At 41.9% G+C, this 17618-nt stretch overlaps 1 protein-coding gene across 3 annotated transcripts in view; it reads left to right on the top strand.

Moving 5' to 3' along the window:
• The first annotated feature begins 6429 nt into the window (after nt 1–6429).
• The window catches only part of LOC311138781 (mitochondrial import receptor subunit TOM34-like), a 33726-nt gene continuing 22537 nt past the window's right edge, over nt 6430–17618 (top strand). Inside the window, exons 1-9 of one of the 3 annotated variants that reach the window (XR_014614070.1) lie at nt 6430–6636; nt 6871–7013; nt 7201–7300; nt 11093–11245; nt 11388–11539; nt 11696–11843; nt 12020–12146; nt 12241–12506; nt 13280–13630. Coding sequence is in view for 2 of the 3 variants with exons in the window: in XM_084173604.1 (XP_084029730.1) it covers nt 6881–7013; nt 7201–7300; nt 11093–11245; nt 11388–11539; nt 11696–11843; nt 12020–12146; nt 12241–12338; nt 13194–13241 (959 nt within the window). In the remaining variant the exon portion in view is untranslated. Of the gene's footprint in view, nt 6637–6870; nt 7014–7200; nt 7301–11092; nt 11246–11387; nt 11540–11695; nt 11844–12019; nt 12147–12240; nt 12507–13193; nt 13242–13279; nt 13631–17618 lie in introns of those variants that run through there. The other 2 variants (XM_084173604.1, XM_084173605.1) reach the window with 2 other exon arrangements.

Raw genomic sequence — 17618 nt, 5'->3', positions numbered from 1 at the left:
AAGTCCAGGCTCTGGCTGGGCCACTCAAGGACATTCAGAGACGTATCCCGAAGCCACTCCTGCGTTGTCTTGGCTTTGTGCTTAGGGTCGTTGCCCTGTTGGAAGGTGAACCTTCGCCCCAGTCTGAGGTCCTGAGCACTCTGGAGCAGGTTTTCATGAAGGATCTCTCTGTACTTTGCTCTGTTAATCTTTCCCTCAATCCTGACAAGTCTCCCAGTCCCTGTCGCTGAAACACCCCCCCACAGCATGATGCTGCCACCAACATGCTTCACCGTAGGGATGGTGCCAGGTTTCCTCCAGACGTGACATTCAGGTCAAAGAGTTCAATCTTGGTTTCATCAGACCAGAGAATCTTGTTTCTCATGGTCTGAGAGTCTTTATGTGCATTTTGGCAAACTCCAAGCGGGCTGTCATGTGCTTTTTACTGAGGAGTGGCTTCCGTCTGGCCACTCTACCATAAAGGCCTGATTGGTGGAGTGCTGCAGAGATGGTTGTCCTTCTGGAAGTTTATCCCATCTCCACAGAGGAACTCTGGAGCTCTGTCAGGGTGACCATCGGGTACTTGGTGACCTCCCTGACCAAGGCCCTTCTCCCCCAATTCCTGTGTTTGGTAGGGCGGCCAGCTCTAGGAAGAGTGGTTCCAAACTTCTTCCATTTAAGAATGATGGAGGCCACTGTGTCCTTGGGGACCTTCAATGCTAGATAAATATTTTGGTACCCTTCCCCAGATCTGTGCCTGATCACAATCCTGTCTCGGAGCTCTACAGACAATTCCTTAGACCTCATGGCTTGGTTTTTGCTCTGACATGCACTTTCAACTGGGACCTTATTTAGACAGGTGTGTGCCTTTCCAAATCATGTCCAATCAATTGAATTTACCACAGGTGGACTCCAATCAAGTTGTAGAAACATCTCATGGATGATCAATGGAAACAGGATGCACCTGAGCTCAATTTCGAGTCTTATATTAAAGGGTCTGACCACTTACAGTACCAGTCAAAAGCTTGGACACACCTACTCATTCCAGGGTTTTTCTTTGTTTTTACTACTTTCTGCATTGTAGAATAATAATGAAGACATCAAAACTATGAAATAACACATGTGGAATTATGTAGTAACCAAAAAAGTGTTAAATCAATATATATTTTATATTTGAGATTCTTCAAAGTAGCCACCCTTTGCCTTGATGACAGCTTTGCACACTCTTGGCATCTCAGAGTTTATAATAGTACAAGGGGCAGGTAATTCCAGGCAGGCAAAGAGTCGTAATCCAAATCAGAGTCAGGCAGGTACAGGACGGCAGGCAATCGGTAGGTCAAGACAGGCAAAGGGTCGTAATCCAAATCAGAGTCAGGCAGGTACAGGACGGCAGGCAGGATCAGGGTCAGGACAGGCAGAAAGGTCAGAACTGGGAAGACAAGGAAAAACAAAAAGCTGGAGTACAGGAAACACGTGAACACGCTGGTAGGACTTGACGGAACAAGACGAACACAGGGGATAATGGGGACAAATGGGAGACACCTGGTGGGGGGTGGAGAGAAGCACAAGACAGGTGAAACAGATCAGGGCGTGACAAATAGTGCTGCATAAAGTGTGTGGGTGTGTGTGTCTGTGTGTTCTCACCATACAAGCCTCCATGAGTGCTGTGTGCCTCTCGTCTGTGATCCTGGTTGGCCCCAGCCTCTAACAGGAAGCGTACCGTGTCCAGATGCCCTGTGTGTATGGACAAGAGGAACGATGATAAACAATGCTCTGGGTGCTTCTTTTCTACAATTGCATTTCTTGTTGAACATTCATTCATTGTCAACAGAAGTGACAACATTACATTAGATCACTAATGCAATGTGTCAGATGTCTGCTGTGTGGATTTGTGTGGTGTTTTATAGGGAGGGAACAGAGGCAAATTTTTGCTGATTAAGAACTGTCCTGTACACAGGTGTCCCGCTCTGGCTGAGTGAGTAAAGTGGACACATGGAGACACATAAAATCTAATCAAATGTTGTTTGTCACATGCGCCGAATACAACACAGTGAAATACTTACTTACAACCCCTTAACCAACAATGCAGTTTTAAGAAAGAATACCCCCCAAAAAATACAAAATAAAATAATACGAAATAAACGTAACAAATAATTAAAGAGCAGCAGTAAAAATAACAATAACGAGGCTATATACAGGGGGTACCGGTACTGAGTCAATGTGCGGGGGCACCGGTTAGTCGAGGTAATTGAGGTAATATGTACATGTTGGTAGAGTTATTAAAGTGACTATGCATAGTTAATAAACAGAGAGTAGTAGCAGCGTAAAGGGGGGGCGGGGTGGTAAGGCAAACAGTCAGGGTAACCATTTGATTAGATGTTCAGGAGTCTTATGGCTTGGGGGTAGAAGCTGTTTAGAAACCTCTTGGACCTAGACTTGGCTCTCCGGTACCACTTGCCGTGCGGTAGTAGAGAGAACAGTCTACGACTAGGGTGGCTGGAGTCTTCGACAATGTTTAGGGCCTTCCTCTGACACCGCCTGGTATAGAGGTCCTGGATGGCAGGAAGCTTGGCCCCAGTGATGTACTGGGCCGTACGCACTACCCTCTGTAGTGCCTTGTGGTCGGAGGCCGAGCAGTTGCCATACCAGGCAGTGATGCAACCAGTCAGGACGCTCTCGATGGTGCAGCTGTAGAACCTTTTGAGGATCTGAGGACCCATGCCAAATCTTTCTCCTTAGGGGGAATAGGTTTTTTTCGTGCCCTCTTCACGACTGTCTTGGTGTGCTTGGACCATGTTAGTTTGTTGGTGATGTGGACACCAAGGAACTTGATGCTCTCAACCTGCTCCACTACAGTCCCGTCAATGAGAATGGGGGTGTGCTCGGTCCTCTTCTTTTTCCTGTAGTTCACAATCATCTCCTTTGTCTTGATCACGTTGAGGGAGAGGTTGTTGTCCTGGCACCACACGGCCAGGTCTCTGACCTCCTCCCTATAGGCTGTCTCGTCGTTGTCGGTGATCAGCCCTACCACTGTTGTGTCATCGGCAAACTTAATGATGGTGTTGGAGTCGTTCACTGTATAGGAGACTGTTTAATGCCCAAAATAAGGGGTTAAATACATGTAAAATACATTCCTGATCCTACTTATATCTCTCAGATATAGGACAGACACTTCAGAACAAACTTCCTTTAGATTTTTTGGGCGGACTATCTGTTGTTGCATGTAGTGAATATGTTATTCAATGCATTTGTATGGGCTAATAGCAGTAAGGCCAAAAATTATTTTTCATCAAATTATTGTTTAATATTTTTTTTATACTTCAAGGGGTCTTAAAATTCTAAATCAGATAGCTACATGATCCTTGGTATGACCTTCTTAAAACAATTTCATATAGCTTAATAGTATCACTTCGCCTCTTCCTCTCTGCTGACACTATCTCACCAGAGAAAGCTTCCGAGCAAACGGAACAGTGCCCCTCTGTCTTGCTATATGTAGCCCATGTATCTGATACTGTCTGATTAAAAAGAGTATGACATGCCATACTCTTTTTGTCCAGACAGCATCAGAAACATGGCCTACATATACTGAGACAGAGGGGCGCTGTTTTGCTCGCTCGGATGCTTTATCTGAGAATGATGAGTCTTTCTGTCTTCGTCAAATAAATGATCAATATTTCAATATTTTATTTAGGATGGGAAAGGAGGTACAGTTGGGGGGGCCAGGACATAACGCCGACCCTGAAATAAATATTAGTAGAAGTCACAGAGGATGCATGGAGACATGTCAAAATGCAGAATTTATTTTTATTTATTAATATAAAAAATCTGATTTATTGAATTTTCCATGTGGTCTAAAGGGCACTTAATATCACTGATTTTAAAATGCAATACTTGTGCATAATTTCTACTTAAAATATCAAAGGGTCGCAAAAGGCACTCATTTCGTGGAACAACCCATATATTCCTTCCATGTAGTATTTGCTTGCCACCTGCTTCTGCTTGTTTTTTAGGCTGGGTATATGGCGCTGGGCTGGGTTATGGTTTTGTCTAGAAGGGATACATCTTTTGTCAAATTTGACTTTTCATAGCAGGTTTAGGAGAAATTACGCAGCAGGTTAGGATAATTAATGTAGCAGGTTAGGATAAGTAGGTTCAGGTTAGGAAAAGGGTTAGGGTTAGCTAATATAAAAATAAAACAATTAACTTTTGAAATGAATTTGACAAACGCTGTATCCCATCTAGACATGACTCTGGGTTATTGTCATGTTGTATAGTACCTCACCCGATGTAAAAAAGGATTTACATACATTTCCTTGACTGATAGGCCTACTAACAGCAGTGTTGTTCAAGTGATTGGCCCCAGAACCCTGAGTGGCCTCATGAGCAGTGGAGAAAGTACATTGAGAGAAAGCTACAGGGCCTCCTGTAGCTCAGTTGGTAGAGCATGGCGCTTGCAACGCCAGTGTTGTGGGTTCAATTCCCACGGGGGGCCAGTATGAAAAATGTATGCACTCACTAACTGTAAATCGCTCTGGATAAGAGTGTCTGCTAAAATGAAAAAAAAAAAATGAAAAGACAGCTTGGCCATATTCATTACGCCTATTCTGTTGCAAAACATTTCTTAAACGGAAGCAAACAGAACGGAATGGGGAGGGACCTACCTTGAATTTCTCCAATAGAAACTCTCGTTTTAATTTCGTTTTGCAACTGTTTAGTTGTGTTTTTTTGTTAAGGATTTTAGCTACGTTAGGCTGCTGCTGAGTGACACTGGATGGGTTACTGGTCATGCAGCCTGATCTTCAAATAGAAACGAGGCAAGCACCTTTCCAACGAAAGGAAGAACCAAAAAGGAAATCTAACACCATACAAGAGTACATGTTCTTGAGATAGCGTGCACCTCCTTGCCCAGAACAGAAGTGAACGTGCATCTGTTACAGCCTGAATTCAAAATTGATAAAAATTGACACAATACCCCATAATGACAAAGTGAAAACATGTTTTTAGAAATGTTTGCACATTTATTGAAAAGGAAATACAGAAATATCTAATTTACAGAAGTAGCCTATTCACAACCCTGAGTCAATACTTTGTAGAAGCACCTTGGCAGCAATTACAGCTGAGTCTTTCTGGGTCTGCACCTGGATTGTGCAACATTTGTCCATTATTATTTTACATATTCTTCAAGCTCTGTCAATTTGGTTGTTGGTCATTACAACCATTTTCAGGTCTTGCCATATATTTTCAAGTAGATTTAAGTCAAAATTGTAACTCTGCGACTCAGGATCATTCACGGTCTTCTTGGTAAGCAACTCCCGTGTAGATTTGGCCTTGTGTTTTAGCTTATAGTCCTGCTGAAAGGTGAATTCATCTCCCAGTGTCTGGTGGAAAGCAGACTGAGCCAAGTTTTCCTCTAGGATTTTGCCTGTGCTTAGCTCCATTCTGTTTATTTTTTATCGGAAAAACTCCCCAGTCCTTAACGATTACAAGCATACCCATAATATGATGCAGCCACCACATAGCTTGAAAATATGCAGAGTGGTACTCAGTAATGTGTTGTATTGGATATGCCCCAAACATAACACTTTGTATTCAGGAAAAAAAGTTAATTGCTTCGCCACATTTTTTACAGTATTACTTCAGTGCCCTCTTGCAAACAGGATGCATGTTTGGAATATTTTTATTTACATTTACATTCACATCATTTAGCAGACACTCTTATCTTATTTTATTCTGCACAGGCTTCCTTCTTTTCACTGTCAATTAGGTTAGTATTGTGTAACTACAATGTTGTTGATCCATCCTCAGTTTTATCCTATCACAGCCATTAAATTATGTAACTGTTTTAAAGTCACAATTGGCCTCATGGTGAAATCCCTGAGCGGTTTCCTTCCTCTCCGGCAACTGAGTTAGGAAAGACGCCTGCATATTTGTAATATTTTCAAAAAAGATCATTCCACTTTGACATTATGGGGTATTGTGTGTAGGCAAGTGCCAAACAAATCTCATTTTAATTAATGTATGTAATGTATTCCATATACAGTGATTCACATTATGGCCAATGGAATGGGTGGAGTAAAACAGAAACACTATGTATTATTCAGAGCCCCATGAAATGACACCATAAATACATTCTACAGACCCTACTGAGTATTCCCTACAATACTTTTACTGCGGCACCCAGAATATATTTTGCTCTATAAGCCAATATGTATTCCATATACAGTTATTCACATTGTGGCCATTTATTTGACCTTGGAACTGGTATTAAAACCCACATTTAATGCAAATGTCACTTAAATAGGAACAAATATGAATCATTGTTAATGTTTAGACAATTATTTTTCATATATCATGAATAAATATAGGTTATTGACAAGTTTCTACTATTACGTGGAGTTCTTTTATTTAGAACATTTTCCAAATTCTGTGACCCGGAAGTACTTTTTTAGTGTTGCGGACGACACGCTGATGTTGGTTATCGTGCAAGCAAGACACATTTTACACCTCTAGCTAGGTAGCTAGATTGTTTAACATCTTGGTTTTACTTGCTACGTTATATATTAGACGATTTGCGGACGAGTACAATACAGTACAGTAGATTATAGATAGCTACACAACCACTAGTTTGCCCTGCAATCAACATTAATTCACTCATTGGTAAGTCGACACATAGGCTAGCTTCTTGCTAACCCCTTTTAAGGAATTAACTAGCTAAAGTTATGCTAGCCAGACACATATTTATACAAATATATTCATTATTCAAGGTAAGTATGTAGCTAACTAACTTAGAATGGACAACAAGTTATTTTGGTTTGTAAAAGTTGGCTAGCTAGCAAGCTAACGTTAGCTAGCTAGCTAACCTTTCATTTAACTGTGTCTATCATGTTACAGCAAATCCAATATGCCACATAAGCGTCGTTCCCAGTCTTCTTGGACAGAGTTGAAAAAAACAGGCAACGAATGCTTTAAAGCTGGACAGTATGGGGAGGCTGTCTGTCTTTACAGCCAGGCGATCAAAGAAGTGGAGAAATCAGGTAGGCAGCTAACTAGTCCTCTAACCAGTCACAAGAATCGGCTCAATGTTCTAGATTATAATCTAGTGTTTTCTCAGATCTAGCTACGTGTGTTTCTATATTGTGCATAATTTAAGACACGTTTTCTGAAACCAGCACAAGCCTGCCATGTTCTGATACATTGTTACCACTGTAAATTAATTTACAGGAAAGAAGAATCCAGAGGATCTTAGTATCCTGTATTCTAACCGTGCAGCCAGTTATCTGAAGGATGGAAATTGTGGGGAGTGTGTGAAGGACTGCACAGTGTAAGTAGCCTACATTGTGGACATTATGTTTAGTGGTAGGCCACGCAGACCTGTATCTTCTGCTTGACAGGTAGTTTTAGCCCAATATTGGACTGAAGGTGCCCAATGTTACTCCTTAGTCCAAGGACCTTACATGTTCTGTTTAAAGGGCGAATTGGCTCTGGAAGCCAAAACAGCCAAATACTCCATCAAAATGTGAATCAATTCTCAATTGCGGTACAGTTCTACAAACATAAATCCCTCACATCAAAATAATTTCACAAATGCAAAATACAGTGTACACTGTTTTAACCGGTTTTAACACAGTTGCAGCTGACAGTATTTTTCAGTGACAACACGTTTGTGGTGTTTGTCTTCAGTTTACACAGAGTTGTTCGGAGACGCAGATAGCTAATTAGCACAGGTAGTCCACTCTGTGTTTCATCTGTTTTCCTTAAACAAACGCTGTAACTTGGAAATATGGCTGTGTGGAAGCCTAACCCTCTAACCAATTCTACTATTGTGTGTTTTTTGGCGTTATTTGTAATTTATTCTGTACATAATGTTTCTGCCACCGTCTGTTGTGACCAAAAAGAGCTTCTGGATATCAGGACAGCGATTACTCACCTCGTATTGGACGAAGATTTTTTGTTCAACGAGTCGGACGCGAAGGATAACCTACAGACACCCGACAAGGCCCAAATCCCTGTCATTCGCATGAGAAAGAGACAGAGATATCGTGGACGTAGGTCGGGGTGCCTTGTAAGGATCCGACGGCGAGCGAGTAATCTGCCTCTTCCATCAGTCCTATTAGCCAATGTTCAATCATTTGAAAATAAGGTAGACAACCTAAGATTACAGTTATCCTACCAACGGGACATTAAAAACTGTAATATCTTATGTTTCACCGAGTCGTGGCTGAACGACAACATTGATAACATACAGCTGCGGGATATACGGTAAGACAAGGGGTGGCGGTCTGTGTATATTTGTAAACAACAGCTGGTGCAAAAAATCTAATACTAACGAAGTCTCAAGGTTTTGCTTGCCTGAGGTAGAGTATCTCATGATAAGCTGTAGACCACACTATTTACCAAGAGAGTTTTCTTCTATATTATTCGTAGCTGTCTATATACCACCACAAACCAATGCTGGCACTAAGACTGCACTCAATGAGCTGTATAAGGCCATAAGTAAACAGGAAAACGCTCATCCAGAGGCAGTGGTCCTAGTGGCCGGGGACTTTAATGCAGGGAAACTTAAATCCGTTCTACCTAATTTCTACCAGCATGTTAAATGTGCAACCAGAGGGGAAAAAAAACTCTAGACCACCTTTACTCCACACACAGAGACGCATACAAAGCTCTCCCTCGCCCTCCATTTGGCAAATCCGACCATACCTCTATCCTCCTGATTGCTGCTTATAAGCAAAAACTAAAGTAGGAAGCACCAGTGACTCAGTTAATAAAAAAAGTGGTCAGATGACGCAGATGCTAAGCTACAGGACTGTTTTGCTAGCACAGACTGGAATATGTTCTGGGATTCTTCAGATAGCATTGAGGAGTACGCCACATCAGTCACTGGCTTCATCAATAAGTGCATCGATGACGTCGTCCCCACAGTGACCGTACGTACATACCCCAACCAGAAGCCATGGATTACAGGCAACATCCGCACTGAGCTAAAGGCTAGAGCTGCCGCTGTCAAGGAGCACCAGCTGTTCAGGATGACTATGTGGTCAACATTCACAAGGCCGCAGGGCCAGACGGATTACCAGGACGTGTACTCTGAGCATGTGCTGACCAACTGGCAAGTGTCTTCACTGACATTTACAACATGTCCCTGACTGAGTCTGTAATACCAACATGTTTCAAGCAGACCACCATAGTCCCTGTGCCCAAGGGCACTAAGATAACCTGCCTAAATGACTACCGACCCGTAGCACTCACGTCTGTAGCCATGAAGTGCTTTGAAAGGCTGGTCATGGCTCACATCAACACCATTATCCCAGAAACCCTACACCCACTCCAATTTGCATACTGCCCCAACAGATCCACAGATGATGCAATCTCTATTGCACTCCACACTGCCTTTTCCCACCTCGACAAGAGGAACACCTACGTGAGAATGCTATTAATTGACTACAGCTCAGCGTTCAACACCATAGTGCCCTCAAAGCTCATCACTAAGCTAAGGATCCTGGGACTAAACACCTCCCTCTGCAACTGGATCCTGGACTTCCTGACGGGCCGCCCCCAGGTGGTAAGAGTAGGTAACAACACATCCGCCACGCTGATCCTCAACACGGGGGCCCCTCAGGGGTGCGTGCTCAGTCCCCTCCTGTACTCCCTGTTCACCCATGACTGCATGGCCAGGCACGACTCCAACACCATCATTAAGTTTGCCGACAACACAATAGTGGTAGGCCTGATCACCGACAACGATGAGACAGCCTATAGGGAGGAGGTCAGAGACCTGGCCGTGTGGTGCCAGGATAACAACCTCTCCCTCAGCGTGATCAAGACAAAGGAGAGGACTGAGCACGCCCCCATTCTCATCGACGGGGATGTAGTGGAACAGGTTGAGAGCTTGAAGTTCCTTGGTGTCCACATCACCAACGAACTATCATGGTCCAAACACTCCAAGTCGTGAAGAGGGCACGACAAAGCCTATTCCCCCTCAGGAGACTGAAAACATTTGTCATGGGTCCTCAGATCCTCAAAAAGTTATACAGCTGCACCATCGAGAGCATCCTGACTGGTTGCATCACCACCTGGTATGGCAACTGCTCTGCCTCCGACCGCAAGGCACTACAGAGGGTAGTGCGTACGGCCTAGTACATCACTGGGGCCAAGCTTCCTGCCATCCAGGACCTTTATACCAGGCGGTGTCAGAGGAAGGCCCTCAAAATTGTCAAAGACTCCAGCCACCCTAGTCCATAGACTGTTCTCTCTGCTACCGCATGGCAAGCGGTACCGGAGCGCCAAGTCCAAATGGCTTCTCAACAGCTTCTACCCCCAAGCCATAAGACTCCTGAACAGCTAATCATGGCTACCCGGACAATTTGCACTGCACCCCCACCCCCACCCTGTCCCCCTTTTTTACTCTGCTGCTACTCTTTATATTATTTATGCATAGTCACTTTAACTCTACCCACATGTACATATTACCTCAATTAGCTCGACTAGCCGGTGCCCCCGCACAGTGACTCTGCACTGGTACCCCCCTGTATATAGCCTCCCTACTGTTATTTTATTTTACTGCTGCTCTTTAGTGATTCGCTTTTATTTATTTTTTGCTTAACACTTTTTGTATTTGTTTTACTTTGCATTGTTGGTTAAGGACTTGTAAGTAAGCATTTCACTGTAATGTCTACACCTGTTGTATTCGGCGCATGTGGCAAATACAATTTGATTGGATTTGATCATTTGATTTATCAATTTAACCTTTTTTAAATTTTTATTATTATTATTTCTTGCCGATATGAAAGATAAGGTCCTTATTCTTCCAAAACCGTACGGCAAGCAATGCGTGTTAATATTCAGACCGAGCGTCGTGGCTCTTAACAAAACTCCCCCCTACAGAAGACTCCTTCGTCCAATGATTTTTATGTGTAATGTAATGGAACTGAGAGTCATGATCAGGGCTACAGGTGGTTCATACTGGTGAAGTAACACTATTACCTAAAATGTATCAACATATTTTCCCAATACTCTAGTAGCTCATTACTTTGTGTGTTGTTGAATAGGTTCTGTCTTTTTTGTACTTGCTACAGCAGCAACACTCATACCTAAAACATTTTTTATTTTATAGATCTCTTGACCTGGTTCCGTTTGCCATCAAGCCTCTCCTTCGCCGGGGTGCAGCATATGAAGCACTTGAGAGATACAGGTTAGCCTACGTGGACTACAAGACGGCCTTACAGATAGACTGTAACATACCTGCAGCCCAAGATGGTACCAACAGGTAAAACATATCCATTTGAACTTATTCTTGTTCACTAAAAGCCTTTCAAGTCCTTTAACTTCTGGAAACTTCTCTATGTCACGCATAGAGGACATAATCAAGATAGTGGAATGTACAACTGGATAACCCCCTTTCCTTCCAGAATGACAAAGTGTCTGACAGAGGTGGATGGACAATCATGGCGAGAGAAGCTCCCACCCATTCCCACTGTTCCAATGGCCGTCAAAGAAAAATTGTCTCAGGCAACACGCCAACAAACGACGCACAATGGCACCAGAGAAAAAGATACATCTGGTTTGTCTTTCATATGATTCAGTCTTGTTTTGCTGTCCAAATATGAATGGAAACAGAAAACTGTTAATAATCTTCTTTGCACAACCTGTAACAGAAATATACACAAAAGTGTACAAAGTAGTGTCATAAATAAGATGTCTATTTTTTTTCTTTCAGTCCCAGGAGAGGATGTCATTAAAAAAGCCCTATGCCTGAAAGAGGAAGGCAATGCACTGGTGAAAAAAACTGAGTACAAGAAAGCCATAGAGAAATACACTCAGAGCCTCAAACACAATTCCTCAGAAATCACAACGTACACAAATAGGTGAGGCTTATAATGTCTATCTGGTGTGTAGACAAATGCCAAAGAAACCTTTGGAGTGGTATTCCCATCTCTGCATTGTCATATAATTCTGTAAAATGTTATTGCCCAGCTCCTGTCAGACTTGGGATGTGCATAATTTCTATATGGGGACTAATTTGTGCCTTTGTACTAAACAGGGCACTCTGCTACCTCTCTGTGAAGATGTACAAGGAGGCAGTGCGAGATTGTGAAGCGGCCCTGCAGCTCGACTCTGCTAATATCAAGGCACTGTACAGACGAGCTCAAGCACACAAGGAGCTGAAAGTAAGAGCCTTTCCGATGAACAAGAAATGTAGTGTATAGATCGTATGTACCTGTTTTAGCATTTTGTTTGATTTGTGTTAATTTTGCCCTTCAGGATTACAAAGCTTGCGTTGAAGATCTAAACAGCTTGCTGAAGATTGAGCCAAAGAACATAGCCGCACAGAATTTACTGCTGAACGTGCAAAAGAAAAAGTGAGCTTGTGATTCGGATGCCTGTGGATGTGAAGGACCCTATGCTGACCTGGTGTACATGCCTGAAGTGCCTGTATTCACCCACAGAAGCAGTTTTTCCTATCTATTTCCTGGCCTCTTTAACTTAGAGAAGTTCTTTTTTTTTACAACCATATTTCTATGTTTGATGTAAATGGAATGTTATAGGAGGGTCCAGATACCTTTTTTGTGATTTTACTTGTTTTTGAGAAACTTACCACAAACAGAAAATCACTTCCTCATCCTTGTTGTGTAGTATGGGGGCCCTGAAAAAACATGAACAAAGGCTAAAAAACACCCAAATACGTCCTTTTAGAAACGGCAAAGCTCTCCGCATAGGTATGCAGGTCTTTAGATGTTGTACACATGATATTGTGTCATTTAGAACTTAATCCGCAAAACGTTATATTACATTTTGTTGTGATACCGCTCTGTCCATTCTACGGGTAACTGCCAAAATAAAGGAAACACTTGAGTAAATGAGGGATACAGAGTATATTGAAAGCATGGGGTGCTTCCAAACAGGAAGTTCCAGACACTCTATGCAAAGGCGCATTGAAGCTGCTCTGTCGGCTCGTGGTGGCCCAACGCCCTATTAAGACAATTTATGTTGGTGTTTCCTTTATTTTTACAGTTACCTGTAGCAGCAGGCTACACAGAATGGAACAGCTGGATAGGGGAAACGGCAGGAGTCGCACAGAAGGGGATATAACGTTGCAGATAAAGTTTGGAATGACAATTTCATGTGTACAACGTCTAAAGACCTGCATCATTATACTGAGAGCTTTGCCGTTTCTAAAATGACGTATTTGGGTGTTTTTTTTGTTTTTTTTTTAGGGCCCCAATACTGCACAAAGAGGATGAGGAAGTGATTTGCTGTTTGGGGTAAGTGTTTCTCAAAAACAAGCGAAATCTGAAAAAAGGTGTCTGGACCCTTCTGTACATGAAATGTACACAACAAATTGAGATTTGGTTGTAAAAAAATAAATAAAAGTATCCTTTAAACGCACTCAAGTTGGAGTATTGCTGTGAGAGGAAGCACAGTTAATGCATTGCATATTTAGCCTTCATATACATAATGCAATCACTGCATGAAACTGGAAATATAGCATTCAACAATTGTTTAACAAGGACTATTCATTTGTACTGTATTTCCACTAGTATAATAAGAGATTGTTTGTTTATCAAACAATGTTTCATTTATGTTAGTCATGTCATGATCAATAAAATAACTGTTGTAGTTAAAGGGATAATTCACCCACATAACAAAATTACATATTTGTTTCTTTACTCTGTAAGCAGTCTATGGACAAGGTATGAAAACAATCCATGCGTTGCTTTTGTTTACATGGCCACTGTTTTCGAATGCTAACTTTTTAGCATTTGTGGCACAAATCCAATGCAACTCAATGGTACATACGGTGCATTCGGAAAGTATTCAGACCCCTTGACTTTTCCACATTTTGTTACAGCCTTATTCTAAAATGTATTAAATAGTTTTTTCCTCCCTCATCAATCTACACACAATACCCCACAAAAAAAGAAGGAATTATCACGTTTGCATAATTATTCAGACCCTTTACTCAGTACTTAGTTGAATCACCTTTGGCAGCGATTACAGCCTAGAGTCTTCTTGGGTATGACACTACAAGCTTGTGTCGTGACGTGACTTTCATTAATATGATGACTGTTATTTATCGAATCAACTATGTTTAATTGTTACTCGATTAAATTAATAATGTAACAACTCATTAGGATTTGGGGCACCACGGAAGAAGTTGTTTATAGTTACCAAATCCCGAATTAAACTCTAAAAGGTCTTTACCTATCAGTATGTATAAAACAGTCAACGTATCAATCATTACTTCTTATCAGTCGTCATTCTGAACGGTCGCAGAATTCTTAGATCCGCAAGAACCCCAGCTTTACTTATGATTCACCACTACACATATTGGCTTATTTATTTACTAGCTCTCTAAATAATAACATACATACTTAATACATGAGAAAATGTCCCTAGCGGACTAACAACAGCATGACCGCTTGCTTATCAAAAGAGGGAGGGGTGGAGAGGGAGAGACAAAGAGAGAGTCAAACTTATCGTTGATACATTTGGAAGCTACCCTCAAAGTAATCATAATACTTGCTCACGAACCACCGCCCTTTTGGGTAAGAAGTCATGAATGTATTTACGTGTAGATGTCTTTGTTCTTCGTTTCTCTGTTGAAACCAATCAATCCTTCTATGGGAAGGGGTAGGTTTTAGTGTCCCGTTTCAGTGTAAGGCTCTGCTTGTCCACCAGAGGTCACAACATCCTTAGTTGGCCTGGCTGGGAGTGGAGTGTTCAAATAGAACAGATACTCAGATGCATTCTACTGGTTGTCTGAGATGGGATTCTCCTTTCTTCCCACCTCGTGTCTTTAGTGAAAGTTCTAGATCACTTTACATGTACAGCTGTAGACTGGCAATGTTCTGGTCTAGTGAGTTCATCTTCTTCTCCTTGTGTAGAGATTCAAAGTTCTAACCATTTCAGCCGTGGACTACCGTCTCCACGCTTTCTGGTCTAATGTACATTTCGTTACCAAGGCTTTTTATGCACTCTGGTAAAAGGGGCGTTCCAACTTGCTGACATGGTCTCTGAGCTCACTTGGGCGTGTCTAGTCACCGTGCATAGCTTATATGAAAATCTATGATCTTGTTAGAAAACTAAAATGAGATTCCTATCTTCACAAAAATACTCTCGTAATTCTCCATAATATATATACACAATTGGATGTAAACTTGACAGATAAAGTTGTATACTTTCCAAATTACTCTATTTTTGTTATAACATTTTTAATGACATCACAAAATAATACACAATATGACATGATTAGTCTTTAGATCCCTACTGACCATTCCAAACACTTGGATGTTAGGAATATTGTTCCAGTGTTTACTTTTTGGACGTTATAATTTTGGCTGCAAAAGTCTTCTGGGGGACAAAGCACATTCCTTTCACCATACTAGAGGACCAGAGATAGATTCTACTACTCTCTAATTTATGGCAGAGTGTTAAGGTGTCAAGACCGGCACAGCCCCTTTTACTGAGAAGTGGCTTCCGTCTGGCCACTCTACTATAAAGGCCTGATTGGTGGAGTGCTGCAGAGATGGTTGTCCTTCTGGAAGGTTCTCCCATCTCCACAGATGAGCTCTGGAGCTCTGTCAGAGTGACCATTGGGTTCTTGGTCACCTCCCTGACCAAGTCCCTTCTCCCCCGATTGCTCTGTTTGGCCAGAAGGCCAGTTCTAGGAAGAGTCTTGGTAGTTCCAAACTTCTTCCGTTTAAGAATGATGGAGGCCACTTTGTTCTTGGGGACCTTCAATGCTGCAGACATTTTTGGAACCCTTCCCCAGATCTGTGCTTCAACACAATCCTGTCTCGGAGCTCTACGGACAATTCCTTCGACCTCATGGCTTGGTTTTTGCTCTGACATGCACTGTCAACTGTGGAACCTTATATAGACGGGTGTGTGCCTTTCCAAATCATGTCCGATCAAATCATGTCCGATCAATCCACACAGGTGGACTCCAATCAAGTTGTAGAAACATGTCAAGGATGATCAATGGAAACAGGATGCACCTGAGCTCAATTTTGAGTCTCATAGCAAAGGGTCTGAATACTTAAGTAAATAAGGTTTTTATGGTTTTTATCTTTAATACATTAGCAAAAATTTGCTAAAACCTGTTTTTACTTTGTCATTATGGGGTATTGTGTGTAGATTGATGAGGTTTATTTTGTTTTTAATCCATTTTAGAATAAGGCTGTAACGTAATAAAATGTGGAAAAAGTCAAGAGGTCTGAATACTTTCGGAATGCACTGTAAATTAGAATTTTTGCACCTCATGTCCAAATTATCTATAAGTAACTTAATTGAGTTACACAGTACATTTTTAGATACTTTAGAATGATTTGGACATGACGCATGAAAATGCTAATATAGGCACCTATTTATATTATGTTATTATTGTACGTATATAAGTAAACTATCCCTTTAAGATCATAGTTATCTTAAAATTGTATGGATATCTACAACAGACTATGACCTTTTCATTGAGTCTAGGAAGGAACACTAGACCAGAGAGATGGATGGTTACCGTATTATACTGAACAAAAATATAAACGCAACATGCGACAATTTGAACGATTTTACTGAGTTAAAATTCATATAACGAAGTCAGTCAATTGAAATGAATTCTTTAAGCTCTAATCTATGGATTTCACATGACTGGGCAGGGGCCCAACCACTGGGGAACCAGTCCCAGCCAATCTAAATTAATTTTTCCCCACAACAGGGCTTTATTACAGACAGAAATACTTTTCATCAGCTGTCTGGGTGGTCCTGGGCTGGCATGGTTATGTGAGGCCGGTTGGGCATTATGCCAAATTCTAAAAAATAAAGTTTGCATGCTCCCTCAAAACTTGAGACATCTGTGGCATTGTGTTGTGTGACAAAACTGCACATTTTAGTGGCTTTTTATTGTCCCCAGCACAAGATGCACCTGTGTAATGATGCTGTTTAATCAGCTTCTTGATATGCCACACCTGTCAGGTGGATGGATTATCTTGGCAAAGGAGAAATGCTCACTAACAGGGATGTAACCAAATTTGTGCTCTTGAAACATAGGACCAACACTTTACATGTTGCATTTAAGAGCATATTGAAACATATTACCATCTAAACTCCGCAAAAAAAGAAACGGCCTCTCACTCTCAACTGCGTTTATTTTCAGCAAACATAACATGTGTAAATATTTGGATGAACATAACAAGATTCAACAACTGAGACATAAACTGAACAAGTTCCACAGACATGTGACTAACAGAAATTGAATAATGTGTCCCTGAACAAAGGGGGGGTCAAAATCAAAGTAACAGTCAGGATCTGGTGTGGCCACCAGCTGCATTAAGTACTGCAGTGCATCTCCTCCTCATGGACTGCACCAGATTTGCCAGTTCTTGCTTTGAGATGTTACCCCACTCTTCCACCAAGGCACCTGCAAGTTCCCAGACATTTCTGGGGGGAATGGCCCTAGCCCTCACCCTCCGATCCAACAGGTCCCAGACGTGCTCAATGGGATTGAGATCTGGGCTCTTCACTGGCCATAGCAAAACACTGACATTCCGGTCTTGCAGGAAATCACGCACAGAACGAGCAGTATGGCTGGTGGCATTGTCATGCTGGAGGGTCATGTCAGGATGAGCCTGCAGGAAGGGTACCAC

This window comes from Coregonus lavaretus (assembly GCF_964263955.1).
Source record: "Coregonus lavaretus genome assembly, chromosome: 12".
In the NCBI taxonomy this organism is placed as follows: domain Eukaryota; kingdom Metazoa; phylum Chordata; class Actinopteri; order Salmoniformes; family Salmonidae; genus Coregonus; species Coregonus lavaretus.
Note: the sequence above shows the minus strand (reverse complement) of the source record. Positions and strands in the feature narration are given on the sequence as shown.